General features: G+C 31.2%; 1 protein-coding gene across 1 annotated transcript; it reads right to left on the bottom strand.

Moving 5' to 3' along the window:
• Positions 1 to 3180: 3180 nt before the first annotated feature.
• LOC144848540 (uncharacterized) lies at positions 3181 to 16197 on the bottom strand. Its single transcript, XM_078705338.1, has 10 exons — positions 15885 to 16197; positions 9844 to 9939; positions 9698 to 9725; positions 8660 to 8778; positions 8063 to 8093; positions 5120 to 5208; positions 4792 to 4825; positions 4184 to 4417; positions 3797 to 3850; positions 3181 to 3416 (listed from the first exon to the last, which is right to left on the bottom strand). The coding sequence occupies exons 1-10, from the start codon at positions 15915 to 15917 to the stop codon at positions 3370 to 3372; spliced, it is 765 nt and encodes a 254-aa protein (XP_078561464.1). The 5' UTR covers positions 15918 to 16197; the 3' UTR covers positions 3181 to 3369.
• Between the last annotated feature and the right edge of the window lie 2868 nt (positions 16198 to 19065).

Below are 19065 nucleotides of genomic sequence, written 5' to 3'. Positions count from 1 at the left end.
TACTTAGGCGCAAAAAAGAAACCATTTGAATGTAATATTCATCTAGTGAAAAACAGGTTTTAAAGACATTTTGCGCATATCACATTTCTTGTTTTAATAGGCCTAGGCCTAATGATTATTGTAGCGCCGTATTTTCTTTTTATGAACTTTTAATGGGTCATATCAGTTGAAATAAAATAGTTTAATTTCTTGGTACAAACTAAACTAAAATTGTACTTGTCAAGAGAAAATGCCCTGAAAATGTCTAAAATACCTAAATGTTAACCGAACGATAGGGCAAAACAATTGAGACTAGATTAACTATTAAATAATCACATAAAAGTCACCATTGAAAATACATCTTCAGCCGATTAGATTTAGTAAAAGGTGGCGTTTCATAGACTGAAGTTTACTCCATTCAGAATTGATTATGTGTTTCATAGATAATGATAGGTTAAAATGATATAAATAGAATGATTAAATGTAAATAATAGTAATTTATGAACATATTATTTTTGTGAAACAAGATTTAAGAATCACCACAACATGTGAATTCTGTTTAAATAACATTTAAATGAATAAACTATAAATAGCATTATTTAGAATTAATGAACAGTGAAATATTGGCAAGAAAAGTGTTTGTTAACTGGAATATATTTTTAATCACAATTTAAGCAACATTATTGTAAGATAATTTTATCTCCAACATTCTGAACATACAAGACTAGAGACCACAGACAAAGAAACTAAGCAGTATAGGCTACCAAGTGAAGTAAAAACAAAATACCCAAAAAATAAAAAAATCCTTGTACTGTAAAAAGGGATTGTTTAAAAAAACATTTCGGCACTTTTATTTTCCGATATAACTTGTTAGTATGACTCACGATAATGCGCATTTTAGAGCAATATTATCGCATAATAATTGACATTTTTCAAATCACTATAAGCATTTTTTTATCCAAAAATTTGAAAAATGTTGACCCTTTTACTTATCTACATAATTAGTTACTATGATTTTATAAGGTAATGGTAACGCAATAATATGCGCATATTATGGCAATATTATCGCATAATAATTGATTTTTAAATATTTTAAAAATATTTTGGCAATTTTTTCGAAAATATTCCTGTACTAGTAGGCCTATAGTGGTTTTTACAAATATTTTTTGACATAACTGGTTATTATCTCATACTTCAATACCAAATTTACTATATCATAATTTGACATGCGCAGACGCACATAACGTGTTCTACGCATGTTACCTCAATAATATATATTTTGAAATGTCGATATTTTGTCAATTTTCGAGAAAAAAATTCTGTACTACAGTACAGTGATCTTTATGGAAAAATAACAAAATTTCGACCGTTTTATTTTTTTATATAACTGGTTACAATAATATCATTTGTCATGCGCAGACGCACATAATGTGTTATGCGCATGTTACTTCAATAAATATTTAGAAAAGTCGATATTTTTTCAACTTTCGAAAAAAACCCTGTACTATAGTACAGGAATTTTTACGGAAAATAACCAAATGTTGACCATTTTTTTCTCTACATAACTGGTTACTATATCATAATGTGACATGCGAGTACTACATAACATGTTCTACGCATTTTACCTCAATATATATTTTGAAGAAGTCGATAATTGTCCATTTTTTTTGCCTATAATTGTCAAAATTTCAACCCTTTTATTTTCTTGCCACAACTGGTTACTATATCATAGTTTGACATGCGCAGGCGCACAGAATATGTGCTGCGCATGTTACCTCAATACGTATTTTTTAAATTCATTTTTTCCTAAAATTGGCCAATTTCGACACTTTTATTTTTTCGACATAACTGGTTACTATATCATAATTTGACATGCGCAGACGCACAGCACATGTTCTGCGCATGTTAACTTATTATATATTTTGAAATTTTTTAACTATTTTATTTTTTCGACTGGTTACTGTGAGTCTATAAGATAATGGTAACGCAATATATGCGCAATTATAGCAATATTATCACATAATAATTTTTCCAGTTTGTCCAGTAGACCAACACATTTCTTCACTTCGCCTAATGGAAAACAGACCTAAAGCAGAAACATTAACATTTACAAAGAAGTAACACAAACAGTAACACAACTTGGTTTTTGCAATAATCTTAAAATAATAAAAATTTCTTTAAAATGTACAATTTTACAAACTAAAACTATACGAATACCCAATAGCTGATGAATCAAGTTTGTAGAGACTCTATCTTATGTTATAATATAACCAATACATATTCTTTATATATTTATATGTACTTATTTAAATATTTATTAAGGAGCAGAGACTGTATACCGTACTATTTTATTTCATAACAAATACGTGTATTAATCGAAACCAAATTATTTTAATCAACTCACATAAATAATCGGGATTAGGAATATTTTCATCTCGGCTTATAGTTCAAATCCTAATGCTCTTAGTGCTGGTTGTTTGCCAAGAACTTCCGGTATTTTCCATCTTAGCTGGTTCACACAGTTACAGAACTTGTGTTATACTCTGGGCACTATTGAACGCCAGCGCGTATTAATCAATGGTAACTTTTGAGACTAGACCTATGCGTGTAAAAGTGTGAATGTTGTGTTATCTAACCTAAATATTTAAACCTATGGATATGCAAATTAGTCTCTGCTTCAGTTTTATTGTGGAACAGTGGAGCATTAAGTAAGGATTGAGATGGTTTACGCCTTACAACTTAGTAACACGAGAGTGTGTAACCGTAGACGATTCAAACAATTATTTTTTAATTATTTTTTAATTGTTTCTGTTTAAAGATGTATTGTCCCTCAAAAACATGAAAATGAAGATAAATTAAATCAGACTTAATTGAATAGGTTATTTTGTAGTTTTAATAAAGTTAATTAGAAAAAAACGAAAAAAAAATGTTTCCCTTATAAAATGACAAAATAAATGGTTAAATTCTACCAATAATTTATTGGCTGGCAGCCAATTTGACTATTGTTTGCTTTATATTACAGTTTTTTCAGGTAAATACATTTTTTTTCGATCTAATAATAATAATAATAATAATAATAATAATAATAATAATAATAATAATAATAATAATAATAATAATAACTTTATTGTTTCTCTTTATACTTTTTGGTCAAATTGGACAACTATTATGAAAAAAAATGTAATAATTATTGTTTCAGGGGACAATACATCTTTAAGCCCAATGACCATTTAAATATATGCTAATCTAAACACTATACAATTGAAAATACAAAATATTTATAATAATTTTATATTAATTAACGGTGAAGAAAAAAACACTTAATACATTATTAGATGTCTTTAAATAAAAAATATTGCAGTAGTAGGCCTATTTGTAATGCTGTAAATACTATGTCCAGGATAAGACTCCAAGCTGCCGTAATCTCATAAGAACTTCTGAAAAACAATAGGCGTATTATTAAAAATGTATAGTTCTTCTTTTACAAGCTCTCCCGCGGTCAACTAAATTTGTTCCCAAAGACGTTCTCTGAAAATTCGATGGATTTCGAACTTTAGTATAGAACTGGGTGCAAAAAATCGTTGGCATAACCTATTCTCGGATGTTTACAGAACTTTTTAAAGTCACTGTCTGTCCGGTCACTCATTGTAAGGAGACAGACTTGACTATAGTTTATATAAAAGTTTCTTTTAAGGTTTATCACAGAGGGCGCAATGTCAAGATAATGTCTTTGTAATGTGTTCGTTTATACTACCACTAATTTTTATTAAGTAATATTAATTTTCCTTTTAGCCCATTGTGTTTTAATATTACATACCTGATATTTTGGTACGTCGTGTTCCTTCTTTTCCTTTTCGTCCTTGGATGGTTTCTGAATTGAAAACAATATTATGAAATAATAATAATAATAACACTACTGTTTAAGCTCTGTCTACACTATCAAACTAGTTTGAAAAAAAAGTGTGATGGGAAAAAATATGGTACCGGTAGTGTTATGACGTCATCATGTCCATATATGTGCACATCACATTTTGTTGTCACATAAAGTTTGATAGTGTAGACAGGGCTTTAGAAAGAGGAGACATCATTGTAATTTCGATCTTATTAATTCTGGTCTCGTTTATCAATTTAAGAACAAATACAAAAGCATATCTCAAGCCATTTAATTTGGTTGGTTGCCAAGCCTATCATTATCAACACTCACCGGTTTTCAATGCACGAGTCCAGGATGGTGGTCTCCGTGCCGTCCAGACGCGTTTGTTAATTCCATCTAAAATATTCCTATCGGAGTCTACTACGGAAAGTCTCCCAGTAGGATTCAAATGGTCAAGTGGTCTTGCTTGATTGAGCTGATTGACGCCCTTTGATAACACATCCGGCCACTCTGAATGATCTGATGGCTCGGTATCGTCACTTTGTGGTTGATTCGATTGTCCTCCTAGTTCAAAGAAATAAGACGATATTTATTTTAAAGTTTACCGCGGGAGATAACATGTAAGTTATTTCTGTCATGATAAATAAAGAAATTACATAATTCTTGTTGTAGATATTTAATTTAATGTATTTATTTTAAATTTTATTTATCAAATTTGGCATCCATGTGTTTAATATGTTATTATTGATTCCTATGGTATATCATGATCTTGAAAGAATTGGATGCAGTGATTGCATATGTGACAACGTTGAGGGCTTTCATTCTGCATGGACTGTTAAAAAAAATCAAATCAAATGTCTCCATCTACCGCCTGTACTTTGTTTGTACCTCCATGTTCAAAGATATTATATTGGAATAAACGTAAATTAATTGCTTACCAAATACATTCATATTTGAATCCAGAATTCTATCCTAGAAATGAAGAACATGTATTGTTTTAGACGGTACATTCTAGGAGTTAGTGAATATTCGGCTGTTAATAACACACATCACGACGCATGCGTGTCAAAATCTTACAATATTCTCACCAATTCTTAACAACGTCATTAATTCAAATAAACCAAACGTAATCTTACTTAAGACCCTTTTTCCAGAACAACTCAATTGTTACATCATGTCATGCTAGCGTGTAAAATCCGCATGTTTTGAAGTAGGAAGAGCCCTCACTGAATCGGACGTTGTTAAAACAACAAAATACAAGCTTACCTCGTCGTTGAAGGGGGATTGTAGAAAATGTGCCAGTGGAATTCTTCGCGGGTTTTTGTCAAATAACACACTTTCACCTTTATCCTCTCCTGAAATTTAAATACAGACACTCTTTAATTTAATTACCGTATTTATTCGAATAAACACGGAGGTTTTTAGGGGCATTTATTCGAGTGAGGCGTCGATTTGGGGGAGGCGTTTATTGTTTGTTATTGTTAACATGTATAGGCCTAATCAAATAAAAAAAAATACAACACAATTAATATCGAGAAGTGAAAATACAGTAAAAAATGTATCAAAATGCTTGGTAAATTGTAGATCATGTCAATCAATGATAAGGCCTATTCTACTACAAACGGAAATGTGTTATTGGGTTATTCAAAATGATGTTCTATTGGGGAGGGGGGCTGCGTTTATTCGAGGGAGGCGTTTATTCAAATAAATTTAAATAAATATTGCTATATAAATATCATAGTAACTATAATCCTTGCCCTGGCGAATGATTAGTGTTATCCGAAACTTTCTGACTGATTTACTTTATCATTTTGATTTACCTTCTTGCTTATTTTGTTTATATCTCCGCTGAGATCAGCTACTGATTAACACAACATTGCCATTTTCTTTAATTAATATATCATAATAAATTAATATACCAATATGAAAAAGTTTATCACCTCATCTTCGGAAATTCATAAATGAAATTCAATAAAGGTGCACATATTGCTGTTTGTTTAATGATGAATTATTACAAATTAGGCGTATGGCCTATAGTATGTAAATTAGTTGAAATGGCAGATACTTATGTCTACTTTTTCGAGCAAAATTCGAGGCTTACACCTGGAATGCTTCATGTGTTTTGCAATACAGGGTGTATGCTATTTAAAAAAATGTGCTTAGTGTGTAGAGGCAAACGTACCTTAACCTCATTTTGGGAGTTGTTCATTCGCGCAATAATAGGCCTTTGCGAGATAATCGTAAATTATTGTAAGATATACAATACTGCATGACGGTATAACCATTTATTATAGATTTTAATAATTATTGTATTAGTTTTAATAGTTTACTGTGAAGTTCGTGTTCGATATTAACTCCTACTTCCAGGTTTACAGACACGAACTGTGTCTACATTTATATCATCATGATTATCGCACACACAATACAATGTCGATATAATAATTATATAATAGGCTAATTGGTCTGATTCATAAGATGTTTTGTATAGTATAACTCAGCACGCTCTTGTCAATTCTTAATTGAAGGAAATTATTAATATGAACTAAAAAAATTAATATACCATAACTTTATATTATAAATATTTTATACATTCTATTATCTCGTTAAATTGTATTTATGACATTCACTGTAAAGTAAAATAATAAATAAATAATAAAAAGAAATATAACATAATAGTAAAATAATAAAATATAAACTTTTTTCATAATAAATAAAATTGATTATAAGATACCCAAGTGAATTAAGTATCACGTGAAAAGTGATATTTAATGGTGATATTCAATGGTAATATTGCACTTTCAGCATTGTGTAAACATTATTGTGCAATGCGAGGCTGGGGACTAATCCACGTTCGAAAACCTTATTACTGCCGCGCTGCCTTTTTGAATAGCCTTACAGCTTCCCGCCCTCAAAACGGACGCAGCGAATTAATTGAATACAAGTTTTAAAATTTACTATTTGTAAAATGTTATTTACATTGTATAATATCCTACAGTTATTGACTTTGGTAAAATCGTCTACGGTAATATAATTATTTTCCTTCATGTTTATTTACAAGATTAGCATTTGTTGTCGCTCGAACACAAGTAATCTACCTCTACTAAACCATCTTGCGAGGCCCGGGTGACAGCAGCCCTACATCTTATCGTTAAGGTTCCTTACTTATTATCAATTTCTTATGTCTTTTTTATTTAACGGAGGATTAAATCTTTAATTGAGCATAATTGTGATTTGTGTGTTTGATTTTCGATTGTAATCCAATAACATAAGCAATTAGAATCGTGAATAATAAGTTAGTAGCTCATTAATTTATCATCCAACGCTGATAAACTCATAATTTGATATCCCATCGGTATATTGGAGAATACATTAACCCCATTTAACCTGTACAGTAAGCGTTACGTTGAATAATTAAACATTGTTATATTTGTAATGTTTCTAATTAAATAATTTCATTCTGGACCAAGTTCGTTAGTTCATGCTCTTTTTATTTCATGTTCCTTTTATTTCATGTTCTTTTATTTCATGTTCTTTTTTATTTCATGTTCATTTATTTTATGTTTTTTTAATTTCATGTTCATTATTTTATTCATGTTCTTTTATTTCATGAACTTTTATTTTGTTCTTTTATTTCACATTCTTTTATTTCACATTCTTTTATTTCATGTTCTTTTATGTCATGTTCTTTTACTTCAGTTCTTTTATTTTATGTTCTTTTATTTCATGTTCATTTATTTCATGTTATTTATTTCATGTTCTTTTTTTCATGGTCATTTATTTCATTTTCCTTTATGTCAAATTCTTGTTATTTCATGTTCTTGTTATTTCATGTTCTTTTATGTCATGTTCTTTTATTTCATGTTCTTTTATGTCATGTTCTTTTATTTCATGTTCTTTTATGTCATGTTCTTTTATTTCATGTTCTTTTATGTTATTTTCTTTATTTCATGTTATTTTATTTCATGTTCTTTTTATTTTCATGTTATTTATTTCATGTTCTTTTATTTTATGTTCTTTTATTTCATGTTCTTTTATTTCATATACTTTTATGTAATGTTCTTTTATTTCATATACTTTTATGTAATGTTCTTTTATGTAATGTTCTTTTATGTAATGTTCTTTAAGTAATGTTCTTTTATTTTATGTTTTTTTATTTTATGTTCATTTAGTTCTTATTTCTAACCAATTTAATTTTTACTTGAAACTTACCTGGAAAATCAGATCTACTTTGTGAGCTACGCTACAAAATGGAAAAATAATAACAATTCAGGTTAAAAGTTGTATTCGTTTCTCTTTCAAAAAGTGGAAGACAATGACATAGTTAGCATACATATGTAACTATATATACCATACTACATTAATATAGGTGCTTATTAAGCCTCACATTGTATTGAATCAAACGGTCGAAAATAACATTATTTTCTTCTTTGGAAAAATACTAACATTTATGATGAAAACGTAAATTTTAAAACAATTCCTATAAGAGTGAAAAGTTTGTTTGAAACTTAAGTCGTGCTCATGTGTGACAAACAAAAGACAGGATGCACAGAAAGAAAAAAAACAAACAAAAAGGTAGAAAAAAGAAAACTAAAACATTAAGAATGTTAACAGTCTTAATGTTTAATTCAATCTGTTGAGTAGGTACTTTTGTTTGTTTTGAAGACGAAACTAAGTAAAAAGCAGAATAATAGATCTAGTCATAGAGATAATAAACTATTGCCATGCTTAGGCTTACTACTTATATGTTGAAGTGGGGGAAAGTGAGTATTTTCTCTGGTGGAAGCAAACTTTATAACCTAGGCCTACCTGACCGTAAAGTACTAGTGTCCGTTTTCCTATAGGTCGTGGGCGAGCACTCCATGTTCGTATGTATATTTTGTTAAGATAATCTTCTTTCTTCGTCATAGAATCTTCGATTTTAATTTCTGCGAATGACAAATTAATGGTCATTTCGATGTCCACATCTGTAGATCTAATTTCATAGGGTACACAGTTATCGCTAACTTTGGTGGGTAAAGCCAACTCACCCGGGGTAAATGTATCTAAGCCTGACTTACTGTACTCTGTATTAAATCGGCTGATTTTTAAATGGACTACTTTTTTAAATTTGTATTTCAATAATGTTTTTATTTATGATTCAGTGAGGGTTCTTAAGTTCTAATTTATGAAAGAGTTTCTTTTAATATGATTATAGAAGCTAAGTAACTTTCCCTGATTACTTTGAATAGATATTTATTATGTAAGATCATAAAACAGTAGAACCCCTTCTTTGGACACCCATATTCATCTGAAACGAACGAGAGAAAAGGCAACACCTATTCAGAGGAAAACCCGAAGGGAACACTTTATGGCCCAATGTATCGCCTAGGTAGAGGTTCTATTCTATAAAGAATCAGTATAATATTAACAAAAGGCATACAAATAAACTAACATCTTCGCATAATAATACTAGAAATAAGGTTTGAAGTTTTTTATGTAACACACGTAACCTTGTATATAATGAACTCACTTAAGTTTAAGTGCCATATGTTTTAGTAGGCTAAGAAGAAAATGATATGACGTCATTCGTGTATTTAATTTTAATTGGTAAACAAAACATAGATTGTTTCTTTAAATAGAACAGTTATTACCGTATAGTACCCGATGGCTCTGAATGAGCGTATAGTGGTCACTCGGTATGATACCAGGGATAGGGATGGGTTCGAACAATTTCCATTCGTAAATGGGAGCTGCGTATTTAACAAGTCTGCCTTTTTTTACTACCCTGACGCAAAATGATTAGGCCCTACTGTACATTTTTTATTCAAATTACATTAAAATGGTTATTATTAATACATTACTCACTCGAAAGGGTGTTTGTTCCTTCGCCATCCTAAAAAATAAAACATGTAATGAAAAATAAAATCGTTTATAGGTTGATATTGATGTTTCTAGCGAATGCTTTGGTTTGTATAGGCCGTAGTAATAAATCCAAAATAAACTGTACTCACAGAATTCATTGTTGAACACAGTACAACCAATAAGCTCAAAAGAACATACTTGAATGTGTTTGATACTACCATCGTATTCTTCCACATTTTCACTATCTAATATGTAAATAAAATAAATTATAATTCATTAAACCCATTAATATCACTCGACTCACTGTACTTATACTATATAAACGAAGATGTATTGTCTCACAAAAACATGAAAAACGAACAAGAAGTCATTGGCTGGCAGTCAATTTGACATTTTTTGGCTTTAAATTACAGTTTTGTATGTAAAAAATGTATTTGTCCAATTTTTGGTCAAAGTGAATTACTATTACTAGAGGATGAGCTCGCTTCGCTCCCCCTCTAGGAAGTATAGACGATGGTTCTCGGAATGATAATGTTCTTCTTTTACGTTTTCTGTCGGTTACCATTATTGAAAATGCTTAACATTCGTAAAACTAAACTATTCTGTTTCACAGTGTCTTAGATGATTAATAACATTTCAAAGTATAGTCTTTATTATTTGGTAGGGCCCTTATAGGGCGGAGGTGGGGAGGCGGAGTTCATTTGACTCGAGGGAGGGGCTTATTCGAGGGATATATGTTAGATTTTTTAGTTTTAATAATATGGTAACATTTATAATCAAATGAAATCCTCTATCTAATAGATATGAAAAGTGGTAAAAAAGAATAACAAATGCTTGGTAAATTGTAGATAACAGTGCGATAAATTCTACTACAAATAGTATAATTGTGTTATTATAAATGTGGATGGGATGGACGTTTATTAGATAGTTGGGTTGGCGGGGGGGGGGGGGGCGGGGGGTAGTGTGGTGATTATTATTCAAAGTGATGTTTTATTGGAGAGGCGTTTATTCAAATAAATATCATCCTAATAAGTATTAATACATTATTTAATTTAAACATCTTTTGAAACTAACTGCCGTGACAGAGTGGGCTATTTTGGACCAAGAAAGAAGACATTACGGCTTGCAACATGGGCAGACATCTCGGTCCTAACAGGACACAGATAGCCTACAGTTATTCCTGCCAGCTTACTTAATAAAACTCAGCTATCGGGATTTCACTCGATTAATGTCTTATCATCAAATCTCCCTATGTAATTTTATAATACTATTCCCCACAATATATTCCGATTCTTTATGGCGTATATTTAATTTGATCTTTATTAATTTGCAGTATAATTTTTATTTTTTAACTACTGTACCTTTCACACGCGCGGTCCGTTCCTAAAATAAACAAAAAACTAAAATGGCTATGACTAATGGCCAACTTAAGCTCCAGTCCTACTATAGTATCTGTTTTTTTCTTCCGTCTTCCAAAGGGACACTGTATTGATTGATGAAAAGTGCCTGTTTCCAGTCACCTTTAGGGTCGAATCTATTATTTTAACTGCTCCCTTTTGTGTATAAAAGAGAGAAAATAGTTGAAACCAAGTTGCTGCAAGGTGAACTTATCATAAACCCGGAAATAACCAAGAATTGAAATTGAGTAGAAAATCTACTGTTGAAATGTTGTTAAAAAACTCTTTATAATATCTTGCTAAGATAGAAATATGGAAAAATAGCGTCGAACTGCACATTAATGTTATCAAATCTACGTTTCGCGGTACATCTGAGATAGATAAGGTAGGTATCCAAGGCGGAGATTTGTACCGAAGTTTTTGCATTGTGCTCGCCTATGTCAGAATTAACCATAATTTATATATAGATGCAACATTAAAATGGCATATTCATTTCAATTTTTAATCAAATATTTTTTCAACGGGACAATATTTTCTTTAACCTAAACTTACATGTACTGTAATTATGTAAAAAAACTGATATTAAAACATTTTTGGAAAGCAGGTGGATATCTGTCAATAAATAAATTTGATAAATAAACAATTCAAAAAAAGATTCTTTCATATTGAAAATTAATACTGAATAATTCAGAGACTAAATCACATTATAATTTAATAACAGATCAACTTAATCACAAAAAAGATGATCCGGAACTAAGGTTTACCTTGAAATACCAGTTTGCATGCAAATTAAAAATGATTAGAAAATTGTTATGACATTACGTCCACTCACAAAATCATTTTACTCGTACGTTCGTATGTTTATAAACAACAATTTAATTTTACATTTACTCTATAAACCTTTGATCAGCAATTTCCTTTGATATGTGACGTTTAGCTAGATAGAATTATTTATTTATGGGGCGTATACAGAAAAAACACCCACAACAGACTCACCACAACCATGTAATATATCAGAGTATTAAATAGTTTATAGGAGATTATTTGGCAATAAAAGTTTGCAAGGTTTGCTAGTGTGGCGTAGTTGACACCACGAATTGGAAAACTAATCTTGCCAAACCCAGAGTTTTGTCAAGTTTGCTAGTGTAGGTGTAGTTGACACCACGAAGTGGAAAACTTATCTTGTCAAACCCAGAGTTTAGTCAAGTTTGCTAGTGTAGGTGTAGTTGACACCACGAATTGGAAAATATATCTTGCCAAACCCAGAGTTTGTTCAAGTTTGCTAGTGTAGGTGTAGTTGACACCACGAATTAGTAAACTTATCTTGCCAAACCCAGAGTTTAGTCAAGTTTGCTAGTGTAGGTGTAGTTGACACCACGAATTGGAAAACTTATCTTGCCAAACCCAGAGTTTGGTCAAGTTTGCGTTTGCTAAGTGTGGTGTAGTTGACACCACGAATGGGAAAACTTATTTTGCCAAACCCAGAGTTTGGTCAAGTTTGCTAAGTGTGGTGTAGTTGACACCACGAATTGGAAAACTTATCTTGCCAAACCCAGAGTTTGGTCAAGTTTGCTAGTGTGGTGTAGTTGACACCACGAATTGGAAAACTTATCTTGCCAAACCCAGAGTTTGGTCAAGTTTGCTAGTGGGGTGTAGTTGACACTACAGATTGGAAAACATATCTTGCCAAACCCAGAGTTTGGTCAAGTTTGCTAGTGTAGACTTGTTCTATAGTTTGCCCAACTTTGAAACTCGGAGTTTGCTAGTGTAGACTAGACTAATCGGCAGATTGTAGAAAGAACCAAACACTTACACCAACATTTAATTATTTATGCGTTTATTTCATTAATTATGAGATCTGTATTGCAATTATTAAAATCTAGTCTACACTAACAACAAACTGTTATTAAATTTGCTGATACCCTGTACTGTTGTTTAATGAAGAATCCTGAAGCACGTGACAAACCGTACAATAATCATTAATTATTTATCGTCCGATATATATATATACAAGCTTAAACAATAAATAGTATTGTATCATGATGGACGTTTTATAATGTAGGACAGACGATGGAATTACTATGTGGACTCATTTGAATAGATATTACTGAACCATGGTTTATGTATATTAATACTGCGAAACTGTAATGATTTGATTGACTTGATTAACTATGTTTCAGAAAATAATTTATATATCAAAAGTAACACACTAACATTCGCAACTTCAACAATCGCACTTTAACAGTATACAATTATAATAAATTATATTTTTTTTTTAAACCGCAACATTTAAAGGACCAATTGTAGATTTAAACGTAATCTTAGTTTTTCTTGTGCATTCAACATTCTCCGTACCGCTATGTTAATTAAGGTTTTTTTCTATTTCTAAAATTTAAGGTTGCTATCAAATAAAATTTATTGCTTATTTACATGATGTGGTAGCGAGTTTAGAGTAACGAATTCGAGCTTCTAAGTAGAGCTAGTCTTCAAAATTACTACATGCAACATTTCTTCTAAGTATTTGTCGTATATCAAGCTCAGACGAGACTAACCGTTTTTTCATGTTACAGAAAGCTAATCTTAAAAGGAATCCGAAAAGAGAACTTAATCTACTTCATCATTCTAAATACTACAGTTGTGTTTTTTTTGTCTAAATAGCTAGACTAAAGTTAAGTTCTAAACTTTATTGCGCACGTTCCAAATATACTAGGCGCCCACTTACCGATCATTTGTTATGCGTACTACGGCGCATAGCGTAATCATAGATATCGTGTTTAAGGCCTTGGGCATCAGTTCGTGTTAATATTATACGTAATTATGTCACGCATTATTATATTAGTAGAATACATACAGTTAATGTGTTTGAAAACCTTAAAATGTTTTGAACCAATATGTTGCCTAAAGTAGTTTTAGGAAAGTTGTGTTATTGCAAATAGCATTGCGTAAACATATCCTGTCGCAGCATTTACAGATTAAAGTGGGGTTGTTCTTAAATCTACAACTATAGGCCTACTTTTTACTATTATACACTCATAATGTGTCATTACACTATTTTAAAAACCGCAAAGTTGACTGAATTTTGAGTAATATTTTGCGCACAGGATATAATCACTATAACCATAGCATCAATTTTAAAACAATGTTATGAAACACGGAAAAACGGAATAAAGAGGGTCTAGTCTAGTGCCTCTATTGACGGACAAGTCAAGTCCAATCGGGCTTATTAAGCCATTTGTAAAAACAATTAATAGCGATAGAAAACGAGAAATGATTTATCAATATCAGTGACGTCTGTATACATTAGTATGTGTTTTGACGAAAACGTAAATAATTAAAAACTCGAATGTTTTTGCAAGTACATTGGCTGTAATTGTACGACGCAAGACATCTGCAAAGCTATTAATGGGTGCACGTAAAAACATTGTTATGATAATAGATATAACATAGGTGTCTTAGTAACACCTGTAAACATGAACATTTTAAAAATGCAATCAATATAAACCTTTGAATTATTCCTAGAATGTATTATGACATTGATCAAAAAGAATAAGTACTTCCCTAATCAGCCACCTGATTCTGGTACGGTATTATGCCTAGCGATATTAGACATAATGCTGTATCGTATCTGCTGACTGCAACAGGCCTATACCATAGCACATAACAACACACAAATGTTAACTTAAATTTCTAAATAGTAATAACTTACTATATGAACAAAAACAACAAACGACCGTGCTGGGATTCGAACCAAGATCTGCAGATCGGAAAGTTGAAGCGCTGACTCGTCAGCAGGGAAGGTTAGTGTACTAATTCTTTCATGGTTGCATTTACTTCGTTTCTCATTCGTCTCTAATTATATTCATTGTCATTTTTATAAGCCTCATGATTAATTTATATTGATATTACTTTTATATTGCTCTTGCAAATTTTATATTGAATTTTACAAGCTCATAAAGCTGTACGGTATGCTTTGTTATAGTACTGGACTAATATATTACTCTTTTTTTATAAAATAACGTAATAAGGTAAAAATAAATATGGTAACCGACTAAAAGTGACAATTCTAAAATGTTGTCAGTGACGTGGTTAGTCGACGCAAATGTTATTTTTAAATTTTAGATAATTTCCAATGTAGTTCTATCAATATAGAATACCACTTATACATTTTAGCATACCCACTATCTAGTCAATCTAGACAAAAAACTTATCTTATTTTAGAACTTAAAGGGTAGCTCCGGATTTTAAAAGGGTTTATTATAAAACGTAAACCTTTGCAACAGCAGCGGTAACTCTTTAAAAGTGGTGCTACAGAACTTTTTCTTAGGCCTAATGTTATAAAGATAGGACATTTACCAACATTGATTATTAAGTAAACTTAAAAGCATGGTGAAAAAGTATATATACAAAAAAAAAAGTGGTGCTACAGAACTTTTTCTTAGGCCTATAATGTTATAAAGAACCAACATTGATAAATTAAGTAAACTTAAAAACATGGGGGAAAATGTATAATTTATACATTGAAAGAACAATCAATATTACATAGAAAAATGCTATCTTATTACAGTTACCTATAAATCAGTAACTAAGTGTAATAAATGGTGTTATCAATTTTAAACGCAAAGCTAATACCATACTTGTTTAGAGTTACTGGTTCTAAACGTTCAGTGGGAAGGAATAAATTTCCCAAATAGCAACAAGTAAAATTGAAGACCGCGTTACAAGACCGTTAAATAATGTTACTAATTGAAACATAATAATTGTAGAAATAATCAAAGAACGGACGTATAACTTACCGATACACGAAATGTCACAAAACGCGTCTGCATGCAAATGACGATGTTGTATAAATGAAAGATGAAGTATATTGAAATCCATTAAATATCACCGGTTACATGTACGAGGTGTTAGCTAACAAGTTTCAAACAAAAAAATTATAATAATTCCACGTGTTCAAATTAGTAAGATATTGATACAACCTGGACACGTTAATTGAATTCTCTATTTCTTAAAGGTGGAGAGCATTATTGCGCGCGTTGTCTAAATCTGTGCGTTAATCACGGAAGAGTTCCTAAAAACGTCGACCGTTCAAGCGTGGTGTTGTCGTTGTCACTCTGGCAACACGTTGGAAACACGTACAGAGTAACCACAGGGATATAAATAATACGTCCAACTTGTAAATTATATTCTAGAAAAAGATAAGGTCATTGAATTGTACAAGCAAATTGATTATAGAAAATATTCTCATTCTTTAATCAAGATTAATATTATAGTAAGCACGTCATCCAATTAACCGGAAGTGAATGTTTTGACCTTTCCATTTTTTAAATCAAAACGATGATTTGGTAGCGTTTGGTGCGGGGTTTAAGATGTAATATAAATATTGGGGGAGGTGGTTTTATGCCAATCACTCCCCCAATTACAGTAGTATTAGGTGTCGTGGTGGGTTGGGTTAGGAGGCGGAAGTATGTAGCTTAACCATAATAATGTAGCAATGACTCACACACATGTTAATACATTTTAACTTATAGCAATTTAAAATACTAGAGGGTGAGCTCGCTTCGCTCAATAGAAATAAGGAACAATATCATAATAGTGAAAACTACTAAATGTTATCAAATTTACATTTCACGGTACCATCTGAGATAGATCAGGTAGGTATCCAAGGCAGAGATTTGTCCCGAAGTTTTTCCATTGTGCTCGCCTATGTCAGAATTAATATTATATAGATAAAAAAAGGTTCTATTTCTAGAAGGAATTTTTGTTGAGTCACACAAAAACATTCTTACTAAATTATGGATGACGTACCGCTGATTTAGACCTATTGTAATACTTCAAAATTAGGAAGATTGGGTTGTAAACAACACTAAAGGCTAATGCTATTACTAACTACCGCTGTTCAATTACCTTTCTAATAGAGGCATTCTAAGACAGAGAAACCATACTTATCAACTTAACCGAAGTCAATTATTTACCTTTTGTATCTCAACACAATACAAAATGTAATTATATACAACGATCAATATACATTTACCGTACGGCATTGATAATTCTTTATCTGTATTGTCGTATTTGATTTGTCATTATGAACATTGAAGTATGCTAAGGTGCTAACACAATTACAAATGTTGTATAATCGAATAAATCAGTGTTTCATGTTGTTACCAAACAGGTTGATGAACCATCATGTCAATTGACATATAACGTCATATAAATAAATAAAAAGATACATCGAATAAAACACATAATATTAATATGGAAATCGTTTTCAAAGAATATTTAAAAAAGTTTTTCTAAAGCTCTGTCTACACAATCAAAATTTCTGTGACAGAGAAAATGTGATATGCCCATATATGGACACGATGACGTCATATCACTACCATATTTGAGCTCATCACAGTTTGTTTTGTCAAATTAGTTTGATAGTGTAGACAGAGTAGCTTCAGAGAAACATACCTATTTAATGGACTATTAAAGATGTATTGTCCCCCAAAAACATGAAAAATGAAGATTATTTAAATCAGACTTTGAATAGGTTATTTTGTAGTTTTAATAAAGTGAATCACTTCCGTAGAAAAAAAACCGGAAAAAATAATGTTTTCACTTATAAAATAACATGATAAATGGTTAAATTCAACCAAAAATCCATTGGCTGGCAGCCAATTTGACAATTGTTTGCTTTAAATTCCAGTTTTTTCAGGTAAATAATTTTTTTTTTCGATCCAATTTTTGGTCGAAGTCAATAACTATTATGTGACATTAAAATGGCATATTCAACAAAAAAAATTTAAAAAAATGATTTTTCAGGGGGACAATACATCTTTAAAGAAACACTGGTATCCGTTCGTTACAAAATGTAAATGATAATACGCATGCGCATTAGTAAATCGACTAGCGAGAATAAGTAAGTGGACTTTATACCTAGCGTTTGAACGCGCTTGCGTTAAAACTACAGTACGTTCACACTGAAACAGATGATTCAGTCCGGAGGCTACGTTACGTCTTTCGATCACACCTTATTACGCCTTTGTACGAAATCTGGAATGCGTTAGTGTGAACGATTCTATTCTTAAACACGTTTTCATGATGTTCCATCCGGTCACCGCAATTCTGGCTCAGTGTGAACAGAGCTTTAATCATATATCTTTCAATGGTGTCACGGATAAAACTATTTCCATTGGAAAAGATGAGTAAATGAAGATGAGAGCAAAATGATTCTGAACATGTAGGCTGACAAATATCCATAATGTAAAAGTGAACACTATGGCGTATGAAATTACTTGACTGTAACTAGTGTATAGTATTGATAATAATCTCTGAGGCTAATTCATACTCTTAAAAGATAAAAACGTGCAATAAATGTTGAATGCAACAATACGTCGTCACCTCAGTAAATATTTAATCGGAATGATGGACAATAAAATGCACAAACCAAAACAAGTCAGCTAATCACTCTAGATGTTATTATTAACTTGAAATTATTCGGGAAATTTTCAGTGACGTTACAGTGAAAAAAATGCTGTTCATTGAGGCCCTAAATGGTAGTACACTGGGACTTAGACTTGCCCCAATTCTGTATTTATTGTCTTTTTTATTTATTTTTTTAATTTAGATTTTTCTGAAAATACTTTACAAGCTCAAGTAGTATACGTATGAAACGCCAAATGTGCCAAAATATTTATCTTTTTACTAATATTAAGTCAAATACTCGGCCTGGAAACCAGACTAACAGGGACTGTGATGTATCGACAACCTCACGTTGCCACATTTTAAATGTATTTGTATGATTAAAATTATAATCATTTGTAACTACTGTGGAGTAGATTTGCGTCAGGGTGTTGAGTAATTGGTCAGATGTTTTGCCCTACTCTAACCCCAACTATCAGCGCAAGCTTAGTGGTATGAACGCCAGACTAGTAATCTAGAGAATGACTTGCTAATTTGTTCGCAAGTATTCTCAATGTACTTAGTATAAAG

The sequence above is a fragment of the Antedon bifida genome, chromosome 7 (genome assembly GCF_963402885.1).
Source record: "Antedon bifida chromosome 7, ecAntBifi1.1, whole genome shotgun sequence".
Lineage (NCBI taxonomy): Eukaryota > Metazoa > Echinodermata > Crinoidea > Comatulida > Antedonidae > Antedon > Antedon bifida.
This window is presented reverse-complemented; position numbering and strand designations above follow the sequence as displayed.